The sequence below is a fragment of the Hylaeus volcanicus genome, chromosome 4, assembly GCF_026283585.1.
Source record: "Hylaeus volcanicus isolate JK05 chromosome 4, UHH_iyHylVolc1.0_haploid, whole genome shotgun sequence".
NCBI lineage: Eukaryota > Metazoa > Arthropoda > Insecta > Hymenoptera > Colletidae > Hylaeus > Hylaeus volcanicus.
Window position 1 is genome coordinate 13,985,230 of NC_071979.1, and position 19,567 is coordinate 14,004,796.

The window sequence follows — 19,567 nt, forward strand, 5'->3', positions numbered from 1 at the left end:
TTGTAAAAATATATTTTTAAATACGAAAGGGTACAAATCATATTACTTTGACGCAGGAATCGACTTATCGCGAAGCGTTCTTCTTGCACATATCGACAAATTTTATACGGAAAGAATTTATACTTATTACTGTACACGTTCAAATAGAAATAGAATTTGAACGTGTAGTTTGAACAATTTCAAAAGGAAGAAGTATTTCAATAATATAAATTGAATCATATAAAGTATCAAATATTTATTGAATTTTAATTTAATACTCAATCAGCAAATCAATTATCAGTATTTCAAAACTGTATTCATTTAAAAAATAGTATGTAAACACTAACATATTATTAATAGAAAACGCAAAGTACAAGAAGACCCTATCCTATACTAATAAATATAAAACACATTACTCGCTAAAGTAATGTATACAGCACACATATGTATACAGAAATACTGCCATGCCTACGAAGTATAAACATATCGAACGGTCTCACTCGTTGTTATTGAAATATAATACCCCTAAAATCGAATGCTCGACGAAAAGAAACCGAAGCCGATCGATAGTTTACTGCGCAATATAAATTGATTTAAAAATTTTAAGTTTATCAATGCCAATCACGAATCGAAAGAAAATCAGAGTCGAACGCGAATTAACAAAAGAAAATAGATATACAATTAATCGCGAAGTATTGTCACCAACGTAATAAATGTCCCGTGCGCCTTGATGCGGCCATCTTCTTTTCTCTTCGGTCGGCTCGTGTCGTTCCTGCAGTTAGAGGCACGCGCCACTTGTCCTTGTATGCTGTTTCTTTTCTGCTGCGTCCGTCCTTCTCCTTGAATGCGAACTCTGTTGTTACGGGGAGGTAGAGACATGGCTAGAGAAATGGGATCTGTAATAAACGGAAAACACAGTTTTCTAATCGTTAACACCGAAAGTAATATTTAATATTTAAATATATTTACCTTTGTTACTGGAGAAGCAGCAGTGGACCAGCTTCTTCGAATGATGAGTGTGATTCAGCTTTTCTTGATGTTGGACGTTACAACGTTGTAATAGAACAATTAAATTGTTCTCTTACTTAGCGGTGAAAACCACTGATTTGTTCGAAACGATTATATCTTCAGTCTTCTTAAGCTCATGATGCTATGGTATTCTGCTCTCTTCATCTTCGTTTGAAAACGATAACGTCCTCCGTGCTCCAATTCTCCATGCTCCGAATCTCCGTTCTCTGTGCTCTGATTCATTGTAGCTGACTTCTTGAATTCCTCGTAAACATATTTTTCTTCAAATGGCGTTTCTGCTCCCGCTTCTCCTCTTACTGGTGGATTTTCAGCTAGTAACGCAGGTGAACAATAGGAGCTACATTTATAACGTTTTCTCCGAGCAAGTTACTCTCCGATTGGCTGGAAGTCACATGGTGGGGGAGAACTTTGTTGAGAAACGTTTAACTGCTTGCACACGGTGTGGTCGGTTAGGTCGGTTAGGGGGTAGAAGGTCTAGCCTGCGAAACCTACATTGGACAGGAGAGTCCTCCCCACCATGCGACTCTCAGCCAATCGGAAAGTAACTTGCTTGGAGAACACGTTATAAATATAGGTCCGACTGCTCGCAGGCGTTACTAGCTGAAAATCCACCAGTAAGAGGAGAAGCGGGAGCAGAAACGCCATTTGAAGAAAAATATGTTTACGAGGAATTCAAGAAGTCAGCTACAATGAATCAGAGCACAGAGAACGGAGATTCGGAGCATGGAGAATTGGAGCACGGAGGACGTTATCGTTTTCAAACGAAGATGAAGAGAGCAGAATACCATAGCATCATGAGCTTAAGAAGACTGAAGATATAATCGTTTCGAACAAATCAGTGGTTTTCACCGCTAAGTAAGAGAACAATTTAATTGTTCTATTACAACGTTGTAACGTCCAACATCAAGAAAAGCTGAATCACACTCATCATTCGAAGAAGCTGGTCCACTGCTGCTTCTCCAGTAACAAAGGTAAATATATTTAAATATTAAATATTACTTTCGGTGTTAACGATTAGAAAACTGTGTTTTCCGTTTATTACAGATCCCATTTCTCTAGCCATGTCTCTACCTCCCCGTAACAACAGAGTTCGCATTCAAGGAGAAGGACGGACGCAGCAGAAAAGAAACAGCATACAAGGACAAGTGGCGCGTGCCTCTAACTGCAGGAACGACACGAGCCGACCGAAGAGAAAAGAAGATGGCCGCATCAAGGCGCACGGGACATTTATTACGTTGGTGACAATACTTCGCGATTAATTGTATATCTATTTTCTTTTGTTAATTCGCGTTCGACTCTGATTTTCTTTCGATTCGTGATTGGCATTGATAAACTTAAAATTTTTAAATCAATTTATATTGCGCAGTAAACTATCGATCGGCTTCGGTTTCTTTTCGTCGAGCATTCGATTTTAGGGGTATTATATTTCAATAACAACGAGTGAGACCGTTCGATATGTTTATACTTCGTAGGCATGGCAGTATTTCTGTATACATATGTGTGCTGTATACATTACTTTAGCGAGTAATGTGTTTTATATTTATTAGTATAGGATAGGGTCTTCTTGTACTTTGCGTTTTCTATTAATAATATGTTAGTGTTTACATACTATTTTTTAAATGAATACAGTTTTGAAATACTGATAATTGATTTGCTGATTGAGTATTAAATTAAAATTCAATAAATATTTGATACTTTATATGATTCAATTTATATTATTGAAATACTTCTTCCTTTTGAAATTGTTCAAACTACACGTTCAAATTCTATTTCTATTTGAACGTGTACAGTAATAAGTATAAATTCTTTCCGTATAAAATTTGTCGATATGTGCAAGAAGAACGCTTCGCGATAAGTCGATTCCTGCGTCAAAGTAATATGATTTGTACCCTTTCGTATTTAAAAATATATTTTTACAAGGGAATCACTTGATATGATATAAATATGCATCTTAACTTTTCAAACTAAATTATATATTATTATAAAGTCATGCTAATAATATTTTGTTTAGAATTAACTCGACTTCGATTAAACTCATTCTTTTTCATAATTAAATTGTTTCAATTTAATGCATGCTTATTTTTCAACTTTGAATTTTTACTTGGTAAAAGTCGAGTCATTTTAATTAAAAATAAAATAATATTTAACGAAAAGATGCTAGCCTTCTTAGATTCTACTAATTCTATCTAATTACTCTTTCAAGCTCAGGATTTTCAGATTTAACCCTTTCGTGTTCTTTGTCTGAACTCATTCACGTGCCCAGGTGCTACTTGAATGAGCGAAGGCAATGGGCACGATGACTTAGTTTATAAAATTTATATGTGTGGCGACTAACTCTGGCTAGCGAATCGTGCACCGACGTACTTTCCACCCGCGCGCGCGCGTGTGTGTGTGTGTGTGTGGTTAGGATGTGGAATTGCGCCGGTTTAAACATTCATTATAATCCATAAATGAAATGGTTGTTCGTACCTAAATACTTCTATTATTATTCATTGTAGCTTCGATATTAAACATTATCATAAATCAATGATAAATTCATGAAAGTGGAACATTCGCGATAATTAATTGAAAATGAACTGTATGATTGATTCATACATTCATTTTAATCTATAAATGAAATGGTATTTCGTACCATTACATTTTTATTGCTATGCATTCTAGCTTCAATATTAACCTTTCTCCGAAATCAATGATACATTAATAAAAGGATGAAACTACTGTATGATTGATCTAACGCATATAATTATCAACGATTATATTACATTCAAGCTTTGCAAATAAATATTGATATATACATCATACATATACGCAATGGTCGGTAGCCTTTGTCAGTCGATTTCAGGATCTGGTACGTACCTTTAGAGTGTGAATGTTGTGTAAGGTATCCTCGGGTGTCGGAGGTGTCCCGGGACATCTTCCTAGATTAGGTGGCGCCCGAGAGCCTTGATTGAGGATCGTTGAGCGTGTGTGTTGGTGTGATTGTTTTGCCATTTTTAAATATAGGGTTAGGTAGGTAGGTAACTTAACTTCTGGTGTGTATGTTAAGTCCCAGTAGGTAGGGTCCAGGGCAGATCTCGTCACTTTAGTTGGGTAGGTCGCGCGCGTACGTGATGGGTCTGCATCTGTAGGTGGGTTTGAGGAGTCGTTGCGATCACGATGCAAACGGAGATTCTGTCCGTTTGTTTCGGAATCTGCTCTCGATTCTTCGGCTCTCGACTCTGTGAGTCGTTTCTTCGCGGTCGCGGTCGTGATCAGTAGGGTAGTTCGAAACGCTCGTTCCCTCGAGGTTCTAGACGTGTGGTTCATCGAATGGTTGAACGTCCACGTATTGCACGGAACCTCGAGCCTAGCTATAAGTTTCAGATGGGACAATGCGTCCGAAGAAAGAAGAAAGGCTCTGACAAATTGTCACAAGAAAGGGCTGCAACGAATGGCTCTCCATCTTCGAATTCGAAGATGGGGAATCATTATTACTATGTTGTCACTGTACTCGGCTGTAGTTGTAATAATTTAAGTTTATTTTGATGGGTCATGTACCCCAACGTGGGATATCATTGTGTGTCAATTGGGCAATTCGCGTTTGGTTTTAGTGTCGCGTTTGATAAATCGTGTCCGTTTTGAGGTAACTGCATATTTTAGCTAGGACATCTGGAGAAGGAAACCATCTACGGATTTTTTTTTTTATATTTGAAGAATAGAGAATAATATACTTTTTTTCTGTTGCAGGTGACTGTGGCGAATTTTGAATTGATTCTTCGACAATAGAAATACTGCTATGTATAAAGTATAATCATATCGGGAAATTTGTATATTTTATTTCACATAACAAGTCGTTTCATTTCTATGAACCATATATTTCTCTTATTGTAAGAGTGGGTTCGAATTAGATTAACATATTGTCGTTAAATGAAGACATTTGTAAACTTTGCTTGAATTGAATATTATAAAATATTACGGCACATCTTTTAATTTTTTTCAAATGAGTCGAAATTCAAAATTTAAGTTGAACTTTTTTGTATTTGAACTTCAATTGCAGTACGATTAATATTCAAAATATTCTTTTCTGCTGTCATATTTCTATTTGTATGCATATATTAATCCATTGAACAAGTTTATGTTATAGAGTACACATACTAATGCATATTTAGGATCGAGAAGTGGAATGTAGAAAGTTGGAAATCGAAACCCAATACTCATCTTCGAGAGGAATGGTCAAAATCAGTATGATAACTTGAACTTGGCGTGTCTAAAAAACCAAACCTCAAGTTTTGTTTCATATGTTTCAGTTTATGCTTCAGAAATTGTTCGTGATATCACTGATTACAAGAAGAAAGAAGGAAACATGTACGTTCCTGTATTTCCTTGAATATCATCGCAGGCTGGATGTGTTGATACAATTAGATTTATGATATGTTAATAAGAAAAGTGTAATAAGAAATAAGAGAAACACTATAGTGTTTTCATTATACATATTAGCCGTTGTATATGAAAGCTGTTATATATTTAAGTTTGAGTGCTCAAATCGGTAGTAACAATTAATATTCAACGATAAGACAGACAAACGGAAAACTAATTACATGTATTTTCCCTCTTTCCCTTTCTCTTCCTAAATGTAGTACTACATTATTTTTTTTTTTATCTTTATTAGTGCATGCCAGGGGCAATACAAAATGTAGATTAAGAAGGGTAGCTAGGATGTGGCTAGCTAGCTAATCAGCTGGCTGGTTTTGTCCTGGTCACCCTGTGGGTCTCGATATGCAGGAACCTCCACGTGGTGAGACCTGGGGCCTCTATATTACTTGAAGTATGGAATTGCTAACTGCACATCGCCAGTAAGGGTCAGATGACTTTATCAATTACATACCAAATAATATGAGCTAATAGTTGCAATTTACGTTTACAAGTAAATGGTAAAGAGATTAAGAATCTGTTCGTTTATCAGAAAATTACATTTGGCATATTGTTTACATCGAGTGATGGCCATAACAGATATCACTTAACACCTTCAAACTCGCAATTAATGCGAAAAAAAGTTATGTTACCTCTTAAGCAAGCAACATGAGTTCATCTTTGTATACAGTAAAGTATACTAAGCGCACTTTTGCCCAGGTATAAACTTTATGTAACATCATATATCCAAGATAGCCATAACTTCGAATTCATGCTTTTATTTATTTAACAATTATGATGAGTATGACGCTAATGGTTTGTAATTTTGTTGAATGAAATGATTCAACAACCAAATCTAAACGAAGAATGTTACTTTAAACAGCAAAAATAATTTAATCAAGTAGATCATACATAAAAGTGTTAACATCGTTTCGTTGAACAGTAATAAACACAAGTTATATTTTCTGAAACATATTGTAACAACTTGCCTCTGTAACAACTAGGCCCGCGTTCCCTTACATACATTTTCTTAAAACCGTAAATGTATATATTCACACTGAACTTCATACTTTTAGTATAATATATACTTAAATCAGTGTAATATGTACAATTATTTTTAGAATATAAATTCATACGTATTTCGTCTTAATGACCAATGCAATTTTTCTTCCTTTTATTGATCTATCCATTTGTTCCCATTTTAGTATAAGTATTGTAGTTTAGATAAACATTTTTTTAAACTTATCTTATCACTAAAGATTGTAACATGTTTTAATTTATAAAATTAAATTTATAGAATTTTGTTCGTAATATAATACAGATGTTGAGCATACATGCTAGCTGCAAAAGTTGACTTACATTCATTATTGCATTGTATTAATTTCTATAAAAATATTATTATAGAACAAGACGAATTGAAATAAAAACAAAACGCTAATTTTTATACAAAATTCTTTAACTACTTATGAGTAATAAATACAATTAGGACCTAAACAATTTTGTTAACATCTATAATCATCTCTTAATTTTTAAATGTTTACATGCGTATCGTACATTTATACGAAGTTTATAAGTAAGCCTGTTCACAAAGGCATATTTAAAAAGTTTACATAGACAATTCAGCTTATAAATCTGAATATCTATGAAATTAAATAAAATAATGTTCAACTCCATACATCGCTCGAATAACGCTTTTGTGAGTCCATCTTCTTAATATAACTAGCTGCATCTGCTTCAGACATCTTTCCATTTTCCATTACAACTTTTAGTAAGATATTATGCACATCACGTGCCATATTTTTAGCGTCACTAATAAAAGGAAAAATTCTTGTAAATGTTCATGATAAATAAATATAATATCAATTTTATATTATAACATGATTTGATACTAACCCACAAACATAAATATGTCCGTTTTGTTCACCAATAACTCTCCATAATTCGTCTTTATTCTTTTCCAATAAATGCGTAACATACACTTTTTCAGATCGTTCTCTGCTAAATGCAGTATGTAAAATCAACGTACCATTCTTTACAAACTGTTCAAGTTCTTCTTTGTAAAGGTAATCTTCATCTCTCTTTCTACATCCAAAATATAATATTGTATCACCAACTTCTTTCCCTAAAAAAACAAATTTGTGTTCCATAAGAAATGATTTATTTATTTAACATTTTGCCAAGTTTTACCAGCTTTAATACGTTATATTAAACAATACTTATTAAAATGATCGATTACCTTCTTGTCTAGCAAAATCACGTTCTTGTATAAATGCTCTGAATGGTGCTACACCAGTACCTGGTCCAATCAAAACAATAGGAGTTGACATTCGAGTTGGCAAACGGAATTGAGATTTCCGCACAAAAATAGGAACGTAACAAGGTGGATCTGATGGATGTTTCTCCTTTAACCAACTGGTAGTCACACCTTTGTTAATTCTACCCGTTGGCGTTTTATATTCTATTACAACTGCAGTAATATGAACAGTTGTCGGATGTAACTAAACAATTAAAAAATGATTACAGATATGTACATCTTATTCCTATCATATATCATAATAATTATATATCTTAGCGTTGACTGTTTACACATATAATAATTTTGCAGACGTATTACTTTACCTTGGGAGATGAGGAAATTGAGTAATAACGGCATTGCAATCTTGGTAACAGTTCACATAAATGATCCAAGGCTGGCTTTAAACTAGGAATGTCTTCTAAAATGTGGACAATATTTCTATTCTCTTGAACTACCCATTGTTGATAAGCAGCTTTGCCTTCTACACTCGTTGATGTCATTAATTTTAACTTTTCTTTATCTTTCGGATCGCTGCAGTATTCTGATAACTCCTTAAGAATATGGGTGCGTGGATTACTAGTAATATCCAAGTAATGAGTTAAAGCAGTTCTGTATGAACATGGGCAAGGGAATGGGTGTTTCTTTGTAGATTCCTCTGCAATGCACAAAATAATACATTAAATATGATGATAATCCTGAACAACTCAATATTAAGCGTATTATAAATTTACCATCTGTATTTGTAAGAGTAAACACAGTATCCAAATCTACGCCACATTTTTCCCCAATTTTGTTTACTAATTCTGTGCTATTTACAGGGTATACCGCCAAATGATCACCAGCTTCATACCGCATTTTTGATCCTTCTATATCAAATTCTATGTGCATACATGATCTTTCTGATGTTGGACCATGAAGTTCTCGATTGACTTTAACTGGAGCTAAATAAGGATTCTTTGCATCAAATGGCCTATAGAACAAGTTAAATGTGTATCAATTTTTAATTTCTATATTCTAATTTCCTACTTATAATGGTTTGTAATTATACGCATATTTCCAGAACATTAGAATAACTTACGCTCTCTGATTTTTAAATGAATGAAGACGGGCTATTTCGCCAGTGTAGATACGTTCAATTGGTAATTCAACGTGCTCTGTAAGTTTGTATTGTCGAATACTAACATCTTCACCTGCCCCTTCAATTCCAAAGAAGTCGCAGACAGCTGGCCAAAATTTGTCTTTCCATGTGATAAAATCATCTTCTATACTATAGGTATCAAGGTTTTCATTTATTAATTTGAAATCCATTAAATTGATGTTACATTGGAATACATTGAAAATTATGAAAACTTACTTAGCATCATCGTCTCCTAAACCAAGTTCGAAGACACGGGTAGCACCAAGTTGCTCCATTCTATGGTCAACGTATATTGCAACTTCATTGTAATGTTCATATGTTTTATTTCCAAGTCCAAATACCTGCAAAATAGATTTTTAAAAAATGATAAATTACAAATGAACATGTAATTCATTTTACAAGGTATGCGTTGTACAACTTAGTGCTCAAACTGTTACATACAAAAGAAAGATTTTTGAAACCACAATAATCTTTAAATTCTTATTTCAAATGAAATTAAGAACTGTTTTACTTTATTATTTGTGCAATATTATCAAAATTTTGGAGTTTGTCGTCATAATTACAGTATTTTGTTATATTGTGTTATTTCATTATTTTGACCAAGAAACAATACAAAAAAAAAAAAACACAAATAATAAAATCATTATATAAAATGTCAATAACTCTGAAATAAAACACTGTTAAAATGGCTGCAACATTCGTCATACCAGAATCTTACAATTAGAGTTTAAAGGAAATTAAAAAAGCACTGCCAAAAGTACCTCAAACATTGGCGGCAAAAATAATGTTGCAAAGTGCCGTTGGGCGACGCTATTATACCTACAACATTTGAGTATCACACGTAAAATTTTATTGAATTTTGGTGTGTACATAATTAAAATATTCAGAACGTGTTATTTATTTACTACAGTTAATTAACTATTATTTATTGTAGTTAATACATCAATTTTTAAATTATTTTTGTAAAAGTATACTTGTAATAAATACTAGTGACTATGGTACAATACACGTGTGTCAGACCATGTCAACTGTTACACATTGCTTACGTCACTAGTAGAGTTCAGTGGCTTACGTAATGGTGCATTCAGCAGAGACAACTGTTGAGTGATTCTCTTGGATTCTCTGCTTTGATTCGTCTAGTTACTTCAAATAGACAAATCAAAGCAGAGAATCCAAGAGAATCGTTCAACAGTTACGCAACTGTTATCTCTGATGAATGCACAAAATCACTATGTTTTCATGTTGAGTTATGCCGATGTCATGATATCGGGTCAATAACTATTGATATTAGATGTAGTGAAAATTTTGTTTTACGCCAAAATGATAACATCGATGGAACAACCACTGTCGTTAGATATGATGAAGTTGCTATTATACAACAAAGTTATAACACCGATATAGCAACTACTAGAAGAAACTAGTGTAAACGCTGTTTTACACAAAAATTAAACACTGACTCAAAATTGGGTTTAGCAATTTATTGAAATAGAGATACTTTAAGAGATATTTCACTCTATTTACAATACTAGAAAAGTTTAAAGGTAAATAATGTCATTCAAATGTTTTTTGAGGTTACGTAAATAGCACTGCTTTATAAAAAGTTTTACGCTTATAGTTGATAACTTCAAAAGATTTTGCAAACATCTCTTGTAAATTTTCATACAGCATTAAATTTAAGTATAAAAGTTTGTGTTCATGAGAGTATTTCAAGAAGTTATCTTGTACATAATGTACATGATAAGTAACTATTAAAATTAACATGACATTATTATTCATATACAATTCTAGTAATAGTTCATTTTTACTTGTATTTTGTGTTTCAGAAGAATAGTTTCATATTACTTATGAGAAATAAAAGGTTTTTCAAAAGGGGCTTTAGGATTTAATAGGATTTAATAGATAAGATTTAATTTAATAGAATAGAATTTAGAATAGATATCTAGAATAATTATGATGAGCACTTAAACATCAACAAAATAGATAATTGGATATGTTTCATACAATTTTTGTATGTTATTGGAACACAAAATCCTAAATCCTCTTTTGAAAAGCCCTTTGTAAACAGATTGTGTTCTTGAATTTTCATACTATATCCTACATTTGAAAAGTGTTTAACATTTAAGAAGTAAAGAATAAAATTAATACATACAGCATAATTTAATCCAGAGAGATCACCATCACCATTTTTCAACCAATCAACAAATTCCATAGCGTTATCCGTAGGGTCACCTTCTCCATACGTAGCTAAGCAGAATACTGCCAAACTGTTTGGTATTGTTTTAAGATTTGTTAACTCCTCCTGTTATAATAAGGTACAATTAATGTAAACTAAACATTAACATAACATTTTCACTCTTTTCAAATCTTCATTTGTATTGAGTGAACAATGATCAAGAGATATGAGGAACAACTGCCACTGTGGCAGGTGGACACTATAGTCAACTCACTTCTACTATTCCACTCTTCCCTCTATCTCTCAGCATATACATGAAACTGAATTCTTAAGAAATAAGTACTATAGCTGTTTTTACTTAGTGTTTAACTCTCTTTTAAATTGTAGGGTCTAATGGTGTTCTATATGAGATGATGAGTGTTACAGACACTTCTTAATGCATAGATATATGTATAATTTTTAAGAGATGCCACTTCTGCTCCCCCCCCCCCCCCAAAAAAAAGAAAATTTGCACCCAAAAATAAATGATAGAGTAAAAATATAGTTTAATACTTGTTGAACTTAAAAGTATAATTATTCTCTTCTTGTAGGAATTGTTGAAGTATATTGTTATACTATCACTTGAATAACTTGATAAACATACAAACTATATAAAAGGTAAATTCATCTCTATGAAATTTAATTATTACCATATCACATTCTTCAGGGTCAGCCACCATGCCTTTCATCTTGTATCGGATGCCCTCTTTAGCTAACCGGCCTGCAAATTCTTCTGCAGTTCCGGTTTGACTGCCATAAAATACTACTAAACTCCTACCTGATGTCTTCAACTTTTTTATGAAAGAATTTTCTGATGGTGTTACTGTAGGGAACAACGTTGGCCTATAACAAACAATTATCAATATAAACGTTAATGGTTTGATCAAATATATCTAAATAACATTATAGTGTGGGAACTTCAGCAGGTAACCATGAACATTTTTTTAATGAAACGATTACAAATTTCAATAGTAGTCAATAGACTTAACAGGACATCAAACAAATATTTCAATTAAACATGTGATATTTACTGAATGGAATAGGATTTTGTGACAGCCGTGTATTCTTCTTGTTTATTTCGACGCATTAACCACCATAATGCAGCTAATAAAAGCGCACTAAGAAGTACTATGTCGAGGGTACTGAAGAGGGGTTCATCTAGAACCTCGGTCTTATCTTCGTTCTCCAGCACTGGAGAACCGGCCATTCTTATTGCCTTGGGTTGTGACGCAGTAACGCTCTATAACAAAAACAAAGAATTTCGTAAACGGTTTAGGTTGGTTATCATTACACTTAATTTGTACTATTATTATCAAGCTAATCCTATGAAATAATTTAGCAGGCATTAAATCAACATAGAGAACAGTGTTGTTTCTTAACATTAAAATCACTAAACCGTTTAATTAGGGACAGAGAATTATTTTGATTTACAAATTAGTTGGTTCATCCTTTCTTTAATTATAAACATATTAAACATAAATTTCCAAATAAATGTTTCATTACAAATATACGCATATATAACATTTTTTCATATTCTTTTGGATAGACGTGGGTAGTCGACGCTGATGTAGTTAATTTGGTGAAGTTAGAAGCTGTTTATACACATTAAGCGGTGAAATTCTATTATGGTTATAAATATGGAAACAAAAATCGCTTCGTATTAAATAGTATAGCTTTGGAACCAATTTATACAAAATTTATATTTACTATATATATTCTTCTTGTTAAATGTTTATATAAAATATTACGAAAGATCAAAATATTATATCCTATCTCTATATACATTTAAATTTTCTTCTTTTTAAGCTTTTCAAACTACACAGTTTCATAGACAGTGTATTCACACATCTACCATTTTTATGCAGATGCCTTTTTATCGCTTTTGTTTGTTTGTTTAAAGCGTTGAAGCGCCTCTTTTTACGCAAATCATATTTTCTTACATATATCTCAGTATATTTACAATATTTTGATTTGCTTTGCTCGCATCATTTGAATGGAAAATTTTGTTAGGAATTGTATGAACAATTTGTAGACTAATATTTTACTTATAATAAAATGTATTTAAATGTAGTTTTTTAAATATTCAGACAGGAAGTGACGTAAAGTGACGAACTGATGTAAGCTATCTGTTTGTAGAATTTCGTTTGAACAACCGCATGTCCAATTTTGGAGTTGTATTTATAGTGTCCTCTAGACTCTTGGTGAAGGGGGTACTCTTTTTGTCTGACCCAAAACATACATTTCTTTTTCTTTTTATATTGTTATATATTTATAAATTGTTTATATCGCAGTGGCGACCGTGAAGGTACATTTTTCAAACGGTAATGTACAAGAAGATCACTTGTATGACCTTTAATTTTGATATTTTTATAATAGGCGAATTTGGAAGTCGTACCTTATCGAGAATTCGAATTTTTAATTAGAAAGTGCACTGTACTAGCTAAAATGTTTTGCACACTTTGACTGTTTGGAAGAAGTGTCAATTTGCTAAGCATAAGTAATGATAAAATTGATAAGCTAAGAAGCTGGTTGTCCAACAACTTGAAGGAATTCTTTATAAAATTTTAATTCTCATAACTTTATCCTCTATAATCACTAATGAAGTCTTTATAACTTCAAAAATAATTAACTCGATTCTAGTAATAAATTATATGAAATAATTAAATTAATCATTCATCATTCTGTAATAAGTTTTTATGACTTCAGAAATAATTGACTTGATTCTAGTAATAAATTATATGGATGGATTACAAATTCACTCTGTCGATACAAATGTATAGTGCCGTAATAAATGAGTAATTAAATTACCATCTCATACAGTAGAATAGACTTTAGATCGAGCTCGAGGATAGAGATTAACAAATGTGATAAATAAACTTCGGATTTTATGCATTTATGATGCAAACAAATATGACAAATGTATATTAAACATTGTTAACCATACAAAACGAAATGTTAATGTTATTGTATCAATTATTAAAATATATTCTACATGCATTATGCATAATTTTTGTCTGTTTTTCATATTAGTGTACCATAACTGCAAAACATCCTCGGTTTAGCGATAGGTAACTATGTGACTCTATGCAAAAATGAATACTTCCGATGCGCTGAGGGTTGAAAACGAAGGGTTTACATAGGGTCCTTGATAAACGAGGATGTATTAGAAATTTCCATATAAGCAGATGTTTCGTTGCTTAATTAAAGAGGTTCACAAATCATTTTTCTTTTTCTTTTTGGAATTTTTTTCTCGTACATAATAGATGTTACGTCTATATGTTATTTAACGAAATATGCTTCATTTTCACCGATGAAATGAAAAATCCATTTATAGACAATATTAGATTTTTACCCAAATCGACCTAACCCAACCCTTGCGAATTTTTCAAAAACTCTTCCGTTCATTTAAAAAAAATTAAGTTTTCACTTTACAGAAAAATCTTTTAATGTTTTTTTGTAGGGTTCCATGAAATCTACGACGGGAAAAAGTTTCATTCCAAAATGTGTATTATTAAAAGAGCTACGAATTTCTGAAGATTATACAACTTTTGATGTATTCTTTTGCCAAAAAGAACTAAAAAATAGACTCTTTCAATTGTTTTATATTTTTATAAAATTCTTCACTTAAAGACACGCAATTTCGATAAGTGAAATTCGTTTACCCAAAGAATTATGATTTTTTTTTCAAATTTTAGTCGATTTATGGTCAGGGAAATATTATTAAAAATAATTTTTTTCTAAATTTGTCTCCGAGATATTAACAAAAATATAAGTGTTCTACCCTTAAAACCGTTTTTAGGCCAAAATGGAAAAGGGCATTGTGATCAGGGCCACATGAATTTTATTTCAACAATAATCCAAATTTTTTTGCGTCTGTCAATTGCCAAACTTCCCTTGTAAGGGACACTAAGCTTTCGCCATCGTATTCCTATTCCATCCTCGGTTAATCTACTGTGGTTCTTGTGAATTCCAACTTTCTACAGTAAGCCAGTATATTTTCAACACTCGCCTCATGTAGTAGGTCATTATTGCTAATGATTCCCATTTCCAATTACTTCCCAGAAAAGTAAGATAATAGAAACAGTTTGAGACGTTTTCTCTTCGCAAATGCAAGCTTGGGAATTATTCATAGAAAATGTTTTCCATACGTCATACGTTTTCTTTTTCCATTCCATTAATGTGTCGTAGTCAGTTTGTATTTTAAGTTCGAGACAAGTAGTCCTTCAAACCTTCCACTTCATTGATATTGGTTAGATCCATGTTCGCGCAATGCAAGTTTCAATATTTGTCGTACAAGATCGTGTATGTCAGTCTTCGCTTAGTAGAGAGATCCTTAATTTGCTCAATATACTCCAACAATAGCTCAATTCTCGCTTTTAACTCCGTATGTTCCTTGAACTGTTGCTGCCGCTGCTTCTGCCGTTGCACTTTCACGTGCAAGGTGTAGATCAACTGATAACGAATAGCAATCTCGTAATCGTCAATTTTTTAGAGTTGTGGAAACAAAATTAAACAGAGAAATATTGTGCATACACAGTTTTATAGGATGAGTCCAAACAAAATAATTGTGAGGAAATAGTTGGATTCTTGGAGATGAATAATTTCAACCAAAGAGATTGTGACGAAATAGTTAGTGACCTATTTGGTGACGTATTTGGTGAAGGATACGTCACACTTACGTTCAATTCCGAAGTACCACAATTTCCTGTGACGTAACAATGAATTTTTTCACACGATATAAGGACATGACTCAACACTATAGCTACATATTTATCCTTAATTAACTTTTTGACTCACGTGGCTAGTATCTGAGTAAAGGAAACTCGGTCTTATCTGTTTTTGTTGTTTCCATTTCTATTATGTTCTTGTTATCTTCATTTTTATTTTTGGAACAGTTTGTATGTTTTTTTTTTAGTAAACAAAAGTCGATGCTGGTAAACAATGAATGAAAATTGTAGTTTTATATTTCTTGTCACATTTTTATGGAGGATGTTTTCATTTCTTTTATCTTATATACGTTTACATATCAATATTTAATTTCGATTCAATTCTAAAACAAAATATATGTTTTCAATATTTTGCACAAATCCAAACAGGATCGCCTATTTGATGACCAGATTTTCCTACGAATTTGGCGTTTGATTTAAGGACTAGTAGCTTATGACGTAGAGTTTTTTTTACAAATCAGTAAATCGTCAGGTTCAAATGTTGCCATTAACCTTCTCTAAAAACCGATCATGAATATTTTAAATGTAAAGAAAAAGCCAATACATAAATGGAATCACTTATTTACATATGTTAGCAACTTCTTATACCTATTTTCTCAACACTTATCGTACGATATGGTAAAATGAGTGTTGCACTCTTTAAGTATTACGTAAAATTAGTCAGTGAAAGAATTCAAAATAATTGTTCAATGCACAAGCCTGTATTAATAATGTGTTTCAAATTACAGGATGTATTGTCAGGTGGTCTAGTTTTTAGTATGTATTCTGTTTCTATTGATGTTAATATTTTTATATTTACTTTGGCACTATCCATAAACGTGGAACACAAAGTAAAATTCTACAATTAAAGTAATTAACAAACGAGAATGATTAATTAATATTGATTTAAAAATTAACAAATGCGACGAATGAAAGAAAAACTTTTTATTCAATCCAATGTTTGCATAACGTTAATTTACAGCATACATACTGTTTGCTCGGTTCTCTAGTATTTATAAGAACAGCTTTAAAAATTCGAATGATTCGAGTAACCAAGTTGAAGTGTTTATGTTAATCAAATACGTGATTTTTGTTCCGTAAACACTAGATTTAGATGTATGCAAAAGTGCAGTACTTTCTGATGTAAATTGCAGCGTATATTTGTTGCTATGTAATGAGACCTCTGGAGACTATCTTATCAGTGTTATTATGAAATGTTTTGTTTTATCGCGGATGACATGTGTTGCAGTAGATTCTGGCTTCATAGATTTGATGCGCAAAAGTAGTTAATTGTGTGAAGTACAGGCAATAAAAATATTGATAATTTTGTTAATGGTTATTTTAGTTAACGTAGACACATTAACATAATTATAACGGAAAGATCATGGTGCCTTGGTTGATCAATGAAAAAGCTAAGCATGAGGTTACGAGACACCTATCTAATAGCCCAAATATGTAGATGGATAAGTTCGCGCCTGATTTAAAAATAAAGTTCAATGGGTTAAATTTCAAAGAATACGGTTTTATTAATCAATTATGTAGTCACCATTCTTTTCTACAAGTTTGCCGATTCTAGCGTTGAAGAAAGATCAAGATTTTGTTTTTTACGGAAAGGAAATCTATTTCCTCTGAAGATCGAGACCTAACCCAGATATAACCAAACTTAACTCAGACCTAATCAAGCAAGCTGAGACTGTTAGTACTATACATATGTATAAGTTACGGTGAATGTGATAAATTCTGGAATATTTATCAAATTCACCAATGATTTTATGTAATTCCTAACTCGTAATGGGGAATGTGATAAATGCACTTGAAGGGTCCCCGGAACTAATGTACTTTCAAAATCTGAAAACCATCGCGAAACCGTACTTCCATGGAAAAAGAGGCTAAAAACGACATTTCTTCCAAATGTTATTCCAACCGTTATACCCCTCCTCCCTTTAATGACTAAATGCATATTTATATGCGACTTAAAGTAACCATTAATTGAATTTTTAGTTGTAAATTGTAAAATATTGTTATTCGCAGCCCATCGCGTGATAGTGTCCAACAAAAAACTAGGTCGAAACCTACTCTGACAGTATTTCCGTGTAGACAGCATGTACATTAACAATTTTATGACATTCCCCATTACGAGTTGGGGATTATATAAAATCACCGGTGAATTCCATAAATATTCCAGAATTTATCACATTCACCAACTTTAGTGGGGATTATGCATAACCACCGCATTTATCACATTCACCGTAGCGTATACACTACGCGACAACTGTTTAACCTCAACAGCCTTCTCACTATTCCGAAAACGATTTCGCTTGTTTTAACGATTTCTTGCCTTTGTAATGGAAAACATTTGAATTTAGAAGTTGACAAAATTAATGTTTTGAGAGAAGAGAAACACTCCAATCGTGAACGAATTCAATATAATACAAATATTTGTATAAGTTTAATAACAAATTCAGCAAAGTAAAATGTGACTGTCGAAATATGCGTTACATTTCACGATATCTTTAATTATATTTACCAGAGGTCAAACAGTTGTCGTGTAATTGTACAAAAATATCAGCGTGAAAAAGATAATATTATAGTGATCCGTAATATGCGAAGTCTACTTAAAGAATGAATTTAACACTTAGAAACAGTAAAGTAATTCCTTCCGTCAGACGTTCTATATGATTCGCGCTTGAGTTACAGCGATATCGGTATCACAACAACCTGTACCTGTTTACATTCACAAAAAGCTGTCAAGATAACTACCTTGCGACTCAATCCAAGCTTATAATTGTCTACATCACTAATCCTTGCAACAAGTCTAAACATTAGTCATATTTACTAAAGACCTTGTTCACTTTTACGACGCGTTTTGCAGACAACATACTTCAACTAGCTCATAAATAAAATATCGAGCATCGATGGGAAACAATCGAGTGAAACCGGTTACATTAATTTAGTTTTCCAGAAACATTACTGCCAAGTTAAATAAGACGTTTACATGTATGTATACATTACGTACACATATGCCTTTATAGCACTCAAAGGGTTGGAAACATTCAACTTGGCAATTAATGCATTCAAATATTTGAGCTTAATAAATGCAAACAAATAAACATAAAAAGCACCGATAATTGTCCCAAATGCATAAATTCGTCCATAGTCACACACGGGTAGCTTTCTCTAGACATATACATACGTCAACAGTATTCAACTAGTTAATGAATTTACAAACTTTTGAAGCTTGATAAATGTTACTAAAATACGGAAAACGTAGTGCCTCGAGGTGAGACTCTCAGGCACACAGAAGATCGAAAAGATTGACTAACGCATACATGTAGTATGCATCCACTGTATATAATTATCTCTAACATAAACATCTTACGTCTGGCAATTGTTGGCACGTTATTCTTACCGGTAGGCTCATTCCGTATAAGTGAAGAGACCAAGTAGGATCAGCAGCGTGCCCCGTTTGGTAGCAAAGTTGTTTGAGATTTTCTTGATGCGCGCACTCGATAATAATTCACGTGGACTGAGCGAGGAAAAGTGCTACTAGAGATACTACGGCAGCACGATACCGATAGACACGTTACAACCGCGGTCGAGTTCGCGACGTTTATGCTGAGCCTTGATACGACAGCACGTCGTCACGATGAGAAGGAAAAACTAGCAAGTCATCAATGACACAGGCTCGTGTTCACTCGCACGACATATGCCCGTGTCCAACCGAATGCGATATGCGAATACTTTTTAAATACATATATACGGAAATGATAGGTTACAGCGTGACTACCTCACTGACGTTTCGTTCACCAGTTGGTCAC

General features: G+C 32.8%; 1 protein-coding gene across 2 annotated transcripts; it reads right to left on the reverse strand.

The window, feature by feature from the left end:
- Window positions 1-6,267: 6,267 nt before the first annotated feature.
- Window positions 6,268-19,320, reverse strand: LOC128875416 (NADPH--cytochrome P450 reductase). 2 transcript variants are annotated; one of them, XM_054120982.1, is made up of 11 exons: window positions 19,159-19,320; window positions 12,075-12,283; window positions 11,694-11,886; window positions 10,981-11,130; window positions 9,048-9,172; window positions 8,772-8,960; window positions 8,425-8,663; window positions 8,017-8,348; window positions 7,634-7,895; window positions 7,291-7,519; window positions 6,268-7,206 (listed from the first exon to the last, which is right to left on the reverse strand). In XM_054120982.1, exons 1-11 carry the CDS (start codon window positions 19,168-19,170, stop codon window positions 7,062-7,064), a joined length of 2,085 nt encoding a protein of 694 aa, XP_053976957.1. In that variant the 5' UTR covers window positions 19,171-19,320; the 3' UTR covers window positions 6,268-7,061. The 2 variants fall into 2 exon arrangements, with proteins under 2 accessions (XP_053976957.1, XP_053976958.1); XM_054120983.1 differs by lacking the exons at window positions 10,981-11,130; window positions 11,694-11,886; window positions 12,075-12,283; window positions 19,159-19,320 and adding an exon at window positions 9,593-9,616.
- Between the last annotated feature and the right edge of the window lie 247 nt (window positions 19,321-19,567).